General features: G+C 38.4%; 1 protein-coding gene across 4 annotated transcripts in view; it reads right to left on the bottom strand.

Annotated features, from left to right (window-relative positions):
* LOC117175668 (protein FAM214A) overlaps positions 1 to 7,848 on the bottom strand; it is a 197,541-nt gene that overhangs the window by 33,380 nt on the left and 156,313 nt on the right. For all 4 annotated transcript variants that reach the window (XM_033365393.1, XM_033365394.1, XM_033365395.1 and 1 more), the window contains exons 5-6: positions 7,151 to 7,313; positions 6,057 to 6,484 (exon numbers count right to left, since the gene is read on the bottom strand). In XM_033365393.1, coding sequence (XP_033221284.1) covers positions 6,057 to 6,484; positions 7,151 to 7,313 — 591 coding nt within the window. The remainder of the gene's footprint in view (positions 1 to 6,056; positions 6,485 to 7,150; positions 7,314 to 7,848) is intronic.

Below are 7,848 nucleotides of genomic sequence, written 5' to 3'. Positions count from 1 at the left end.
TTCCATATTAAAAAAAACTCGGAGGTTAGTCGCTTCTCAGTGCTGTAACTTGTAAATGCGTATACATAAATGGCTGAAGTTTTGACAGGCGTCATTTGAAGGCTCAAACTCGACGAAAATGGTTCACATTAGTGAATACTAATGCCATCTCTTAGAATTTTCAGGTACTTATCAGACTGCCTAGTAACTTTACTCAAGTTCTGATAGTTCGCATACCACCTTAAGCGGTAGGTCCCCTATAATGCACATGGCTGAAACCCAGTCCGGAAATGACAGGGTAAAATCAGGCTTTACTCAATATTTCAAATTAGGAACACTGTTCTTATCAGATCACTTGATTAAATTAAAAAAATGTTTCCGTGACTGATAATATAAACAGTGAGAGCTTCGAGCAGCCTATTCAAAAATCCTGCTCTAGCCAAAAATGCCTTCGACCTATTGGGATGTAAACATCTTAAGCCTGGGACAAGAAATAGATAATAATGCGGCGTAGGGATATAGCGACTCCATCGCCCGAGAGCTCTGGCTCTTGCAGTCAGACACGTTGCGTTGGGCTTAAGTATCCAATACAACGAATTACGCAGTGACGTCACATTTATCGCTCAGTGCCACCCACAATAGGCCTTTCTCAGATGGAGGCCATGGTTCAGTTGAGTGGCAATAGGACCGAACCGTGCCAACGACCAGGTAATGGCGTTTGGCAAACGCGAACATACAACACCGCAACACCGCACTATATAAGAGATCAGGTATCTTTTTTACGTGAGAAGCAGATAGTCAATAATGCCAACATGAGATCTAGGAGATCATCCACAAAAAAGTCTTTGACAGGATGGGAAAATTAGCTGAAGCTAATACTGCACTCCGCAATTTTCTTCCCCAAGTTGTTGATCTCTGGAATCAGAAGTGTGTAATTTATGAGAAGGCTTAGAAACAATACAAGTAATGATACTTCAGTATGCCTAAATGTGATATGCGAGCAACAACATCTAGCTCACATATGTACTACTTTCTCAACCAGAAAACAACCCATCCCGCAGTGGCGAGTGGAAGGTTGCACGGTACTGATCCCTGAGACCGATGATTTGCCAAGTTCAAAGAACTACAGGCCCATAGCTTGTTTAAGCGCCAGTTAAAAGCTATTCACTGGCATCCTCAAAAATATGACAATAACATCAATCGTGCCGGTATGAACTGCAATAGTTAAGCAACGTTGATGCAACAGAGGGCTGGCAAATTGTATGGAGAACCAGTCAATAGACAGGTGTATTGTCTAGTATTCGAGCAGTTATCAACGCAATCTGCCCATAACGGGGATTAAATACCGTAAGGCATTCAATAAAATGAACCATGAGCTACTTACAAAGCTCCTTGAATGCCTATAGGTACATCCATGTATAGCGAGATGCATGAAAAAGCTTATGCTCTTGTGACGGATAAGATTTGTCACAACGTCTGATAACAGAAAAGTGACGGCCATCTATTCCACATATAAGCGGAGGGGAGGGGGGTCTTATAAGAAGACTCTCGAAGCTTGTTTTTTTTCTGCATTACCCTCTTGCCTCTATTTATTCTGCTCCGAGGCAAAAGCTTTGGATACCTAAGTGGCCCGCCGAACAAAGGAGAATATAAGGCCAACCCCCTTCTATACACGTTCAACCGTAAACACTTTGCCTCTCCAAAAGAGGACCTTAAAATCCTTGTGGCGACGATAAATTGGTACACCATAGCAATTGGCATGAGCTTTGGACTAAAAATTATCGTCCAATTATCAGAAAAAATTGGGCTTTCGAATTATCTGGTAGGCATAAGGTCCAGGCGGCCAATATGCTGTCCGTTCCTTTGATGCTCTAAACGTTTGGTGCAATAAAATGCTGCTAGAATGATTATGTGTTTTAATCGAAAAACGTTTCTAAATACAGCCTCCTCAGTTCTAAATAGCACAAATTCTCTTCTGCGACTCGTAAATCAACCTGAAATCGTTAATGCTGCGGCGTTTCTATACCGTACCTGCAGGCAATACCAACTTCCGAACGTGCAAGCAAGAGCCAGAAAAACTTGGACAATTTCTCGGTGGATGATAAAAATGTGCATGCTACAGGTACACAGAGAGACACAATGCGGCTCTTAGATTGTTGTACCATCTTTGGCACTTCTATGGTGTTGATCTAATGCCCACCTTGCCATACGCCCAGGGTGAACTCGAGTCCGATGTGGAGAACGATCATTGTAAGATCTACTGGAATTTTGCAATCTCCACCACTCAAATTATAAGTGCTACAAAGCCGGATATTGTCCTCTAGGGTCTGAAAACGAAGATAAGTTACGTGACTGAATTCTTGACACCAGCTGATGGTAACATCTCGGCAAAGGATGAACAAAATCGAGCAAAATATCAGTGGCTACAAAGACCATCTTCTAGTTCTCCCAATCAGCTGCCTTGGAGGTATGAAAGCTTCTTTTCTTAGCCAACTCAACAAAATTCCGGCTTGGCATCGTTAGGCTCAGTCCATCACTAAAGATCGGACTCAAAGGAAAAGTGTTGTACGAAATCTCTTGTGTAAATTTCCCGCTCTTGCTCACCTTCTATAGGAGAAGAAGCAGGAGTGGATGATATATACATTCCGGTTGCATCATCAGGACTTAGCCGGCCATGTTGGCCGTAGCACTGTTACTGACAGAGTTTTCCATGCAAGACAGGCAGAGAACGAAAAGAAAAGGAACTAAAATGATGACCAAAACCCATAAATTATTATGGAGTCTATTAAAGATCTTGAAACGCTTATTGCTTCGTTTACTTCCAAGCAAGAAATAACCCTAAAATGGAGGTGATTAACATTACATCTTCAGCTGTTTCAACATGTTTAAAAAGGGCACGTTACTGGAAAGCTCAATGTCCTGATATGGGGCTTAACTTCCGGTACAAGTACCTTCTGATTGCGTTTCCTGCGTTGACAAGGTGTTTTCAGAAGATCATCGAACATCTCGATCTGATTCCAGGCTTTATGCTTAAAGGTACTACGTATATAGTGCCGAAAACACCATACGCTTAAGATCCATCTAAATTTAAACCAATAACATCATGGGCAGACAAGGTATATTCTCACTGCGATGAGAATAATATCCCAAGAGAAAAACGAAAAGAAAGTGTTAGAAACTTGCCAGGCAGTAAGAATCTAGTCGCCATAGATGCTGTTGTCATGACGCAAGCTCATAAACATAAAACAAACTTGCAAATGGCATACATTGACTACAAGTAAGCATTTCCTTCTGTACCACATGCCAATCTGTTTGAAGTCGTAAAAATATACCAAATCCGCCCACGCATCTTCGACTTCTTAAATGGGTCGATGATGCTTTGTGGCGCAAGAATTGAGTATTTTTATCATGGACAATCAAGGATAACTACATTAACACGCCTTACGAATCATATCTTTTAATAAAACTCCTTTAGTGCACTGTGGTTCCGCCCCATTGAGCAAACGCTAAACAGTATGTATCATGGGTTCCGAATACATGATAATAAGGATGGTCATCAAGTGACCCATCTTCTATACATGAACGACCTAAAGCTTTACGCTAGTTCGGACCAGAAACTGCAGCAAGTAATCGATGTCAACAAGCAATTTTCCTATGATATCCACATGAAGTTCGAACTAGATAAATGCTCCACTGCTATTAGACGACCGCGTTCTGATTGTGGTGATGACTGATGAAAAATCATACAGATACCTTGACATATAGCAGGCAAGCGGTCGCTCCACTCTGCAATTAGAAAGGTGCTTGAGACTGTTTTTCGGGTCGCCTTAGTCTGATTCTGACATCCGAAGTTTTTTCGGATGAGTCAGAACTCTGGTCAATCAATTGTTCAGTTTGTGGTGCGGCGAGAGCTCGGCTGATTCCAATAGAAGGTCGGATGGGGCAAGGAAGAGAATAGAGAGGAGGGAGGGGTGGGCCACTGAAAAACAGTGTATGGCTGACCCATCGCGCTTCTTCAAGGATATCTTTGTTTCTGTCAAGAATCCGTCCAAGAGTTTGGAGGTCGAGAGTATTTAGAGAATGATTTACAAGGATCAAAACTAATTAAATGAAAACACTGACATCAACCAGCTGAAGCAGTTTTACAACAAAATCTTAACAGGTGAAGAGGAGCATACATCAATCACTGTCAAAGAAGTGATAAAGCACTGAAGGGGACGAAGAACTTCTTCGCTGCATGACGTAATTGTATCAAGAACTTTTGTTTGAAGAAGTTTACTTCTACATACCAACATCTGGCCTGGATTCTCAACTCATAATTAAAGTTGGTAATGACCTTACTGGAATGTCTGTTATTAGGACGCATTTTGCTCCTACCGAAGAAAGGCGACTTCTCCTAACCAAGGGACTATCAGCTAATTACTTGCCTGAACACGCTGCATAACGTCTTTAAAGCTATCCTCAAGATACCACCGAGATTATCGAAGGAATCACTATCCAATTAGAGTAGTTCTTCAACGATGAGAATGGCGAAGGACTTCAGTCAGAGTCAGTCACCCAAATCCAGCAATGATGATGGCGACAAACAGGAGAGTAGACATGACTTGATGGAGGACCAATTCTAATTATCAATCTCAGGTCGAAGAAGATGTAATCGTTCCTGATTAAATTTTTTGACACGCCTATGGTATTCGCTTTTTGGCATTCAACGGCCGAGCTTTTTACTAAATTTTTCGAGTTAGTCGTCTTACATACTTTCATACAAAGGCTCATAAATGTCAAAACCCTAATTAATTAACACATTTATTCCATTATTAAAATGATCTCTGCATATTCAAAAATAAGTTATTAATGTATAATAGATTAATGTTATCAATTTATTAATAAAAAAATTTATTATTTTTAAAATTATTTTCTTAATTAAAAAAAATTTTTATTAATGTGTTTATTAACATTTATTTCACTAAGCAGTAGGGTGGCCCAACAAATCACACTTGAGAAATTTTAACGGGCTTGTTGGCCAAATCGTTCTCGTAGGCAAATAAATGTATACCTATTTTTTATTTTCAAAACCAAATATTTTTAAAACTCGCTCTGGTCATTACTATGTCTTATAGAGATTAACATGTAAAATTTTTCCAATTTTTATCTCTTCGATTTTCGACAGGAAATTAAAAGTCAATTTATTTGATATTTACTATACTTGTTCATTTATCAATGAATATTGTATTTATCGCATTTTTATATCTCAGAAATATTATGCAAAAGTTTTAGGCATATCAAACATGGCATAAAATGGAAATATTTGGAGGCTCATTGTGACCCTCAGGTATAATAGTGTAACTTGACATTTTGAAGAGACATTCTTTAGACTTTGAGAATAGATATCTAAAAGAAAAATGATTAAAAGTATAATTTACATTGAGTAAAGAGTAAGAAAAGCTGATGAAAATTGACACGATTAAGTTGAAACCGTATTTGCTTGGTCCCAAAATAGATCACTGACAATGAGTTGAATGGCAGAGTAATAATAAGTTAATAAATTTATAGCTGCTCTCCGGGTTAAGCCTGTAGCTGGTGTAAGGGCTTCTTTACTTCAAATCAGGAAACTTTGAAGCCTCACAGCCAGTTTTAAATATATTTTGTTTGGAAAATAAAAAATAGGCATACATTTATTTGCCTACGAGAACGATTTTGCCAACAAGCCCGTAGAAATTTCTCAAATGTGATTTTTTGGGCCACCCCACTAAGCAGTGATGGAAGAATATATCTTATCTCATCCCAGAACTAGTGACTGTATAACTTTTGAACACTTTACAACTGTTGCAACTTTGCCTGGCTATTATTGCAAAAATATAAGTTCTATGGAAAAAAATGAATAGAAATTTTATATAGTGAAATTTGGTGTACGCTAATTATTTTATGCTAAAAAAACATAAATCATTCTTTCTTTTTTCGGATTTCATGTGACATAAAACTACGCACAGCATGACCAATGCGACTAATGTGACTTGAAAAAATTCTTCTACGACTGAGGCCTGAGAAAAGTATAATATATTTTCAAGTTTTACGCTTACATTCAACTGATCAGGATTGTCAAAGGTGCTTTTGTATTTCTTTTCCACGTTCTCATCTTGATCTTTCACGCTGAAGGTTTTAAAACTGTGCTCTAAATGATCAAAACTCGGAGTGCTGTTATTCTTTAAACTATTCTCCTCAATCTGCACTACTTGTGGTGGCTCCAATATAGAATTGATGCCAATATAGTAATACTTGGAATGTTGGTCTCTTAATTCCCGTGTTGTATCTTCTTGGACTGGTGTCAAGGGAGACGGATGAATAGACATGCACGTTTCTGATGGACCGCACGGAAGGGATCTACGCCTCTTTCTCTCGCTAGCTGATCTAATTGAGGGTGAAGGGAGACTTCCATCCTCTTCCTCATAACGACAATCATGTTTTCCGGATTTGTCACATGGAGTCTGCAGTCTATCATCCAACAAAGCTGTCAAAAAAAGGAAATGAAAAAATTAATCTTCTGTCGCAAAAGTATACGCTATAAACTTAAGTAAAATGATTTTTAGAGAAGAACTTTTTTAAATAACGCCGTGATTACAGGAGCTTTGTTAAAGAAAAATGGTCAATTTTGAATTGTACGATCTAATTAATTTGATTTCAAAATAATTTCTCGCCAAGGAATCAATCTAAGAGTATCAGTTCCAAGGCTCCGACTTCAAGGAACTCTGCGAAATCCATATAAAGATTCTAAAGTATAACATATTTTGCCGAATTTTACAGGAACTTTGCGTCGCAAGGTTCGGTAAGTTTCTTGCAAGTAAGAAAATTTCTCAACATTAGTACATCAGATTCCTATCAACATTCCGCATTAAATTGTGCGGTGCTAATTACTTAATATCGAGACTTATTAATCTATTGACTTACGTGTTTGTCAGAGATGGATTCTTCATAAACAAATTCTTCATGCAGATCTTGTGCTCGAGCACTATGAATTCTGAATTTATAAGTACGTATTAAAAAAAAAAATACTACTTAAACAACATTTTATCTGGATAATTTTTCTCTAGCATTCGCTCCTGTAATAGTGCATATTCCATAAGTAACTTGCACCGCGGAACTTGTAATTCTGTTCTTTCCCATAACGTTATATTACCGGGTAAGGCGAAAATATCAGGTGTTTGCGAGATGGAAGATATTGGAATAATTTTGGTTGGTGTCAGTGCTCGAGCTACGCTGTCTTCATCTTCCTTTATTGGGTGTAGCGAACAGCTCATGACAGGAATATTTTCCATTCGTGGCAATGCCCAAACAGTGACCTAAAATTTACAAAAGAAATTTATAGTTTTCCTATGAAAGAATCTTGAACTGATTTTAAAAAAGAAGTCCATCCGTCTTATCACACTTAATTAATATAGTAAGGTATTTCAAATACATAATCATTTCTGAGGGGAAAACAGACAACACAATCCTAGTTCTTATACTATTCTTGATTATCATCGTGACAAATATATAACAAAAAAAGCTATTTGAAGAGATCACTCTTTCCCGTATCCTCGCGGATATTTTAAGCCAAATAAAGCACGACATGAAAAAATGTCAGAATATATACATATAAGTAAAAAATTTTCATAAGGACAACCGCAGGATTTCGCCGGGAGCGAGTGCTAATCCGAAAAATTGCATCAGCTTCCAGCGAAATCGCGGTAAAATTTCAGCCACAACCACGTCTCACAACCGTGAGATAGGTGGTATAGTCTGTAAAGGAATCAATACGACGATCCAGCAAAAGCCTCGTGCACCCTAAGAACACGGAGTGACCCAAGGATAACCGCCTTCTGCATTTTTCCCGCA

Source organism: Belonocnema kinseyi, chromosome 6 (genome assembly GCF_010883055.1).
Source record: "Belonocnema kinseyi isolate 2016_QV_RU_SX_M_011 chromosome 6, B_treatae_v1, whole genome shotgun sequence".
Classification (NCBI taxonomy): domain Eukaryota; kingdom Metazoa; phylum Arthropoda; class Insecta; order Hymenoptera; family Cynipidae; genus Belonocnema; species Belonocnema kinseyi.
Note: the sequence above shows the minus strand (reverse complement) of the source record. Positions and strands in the feature narration are given on the sequence as shown.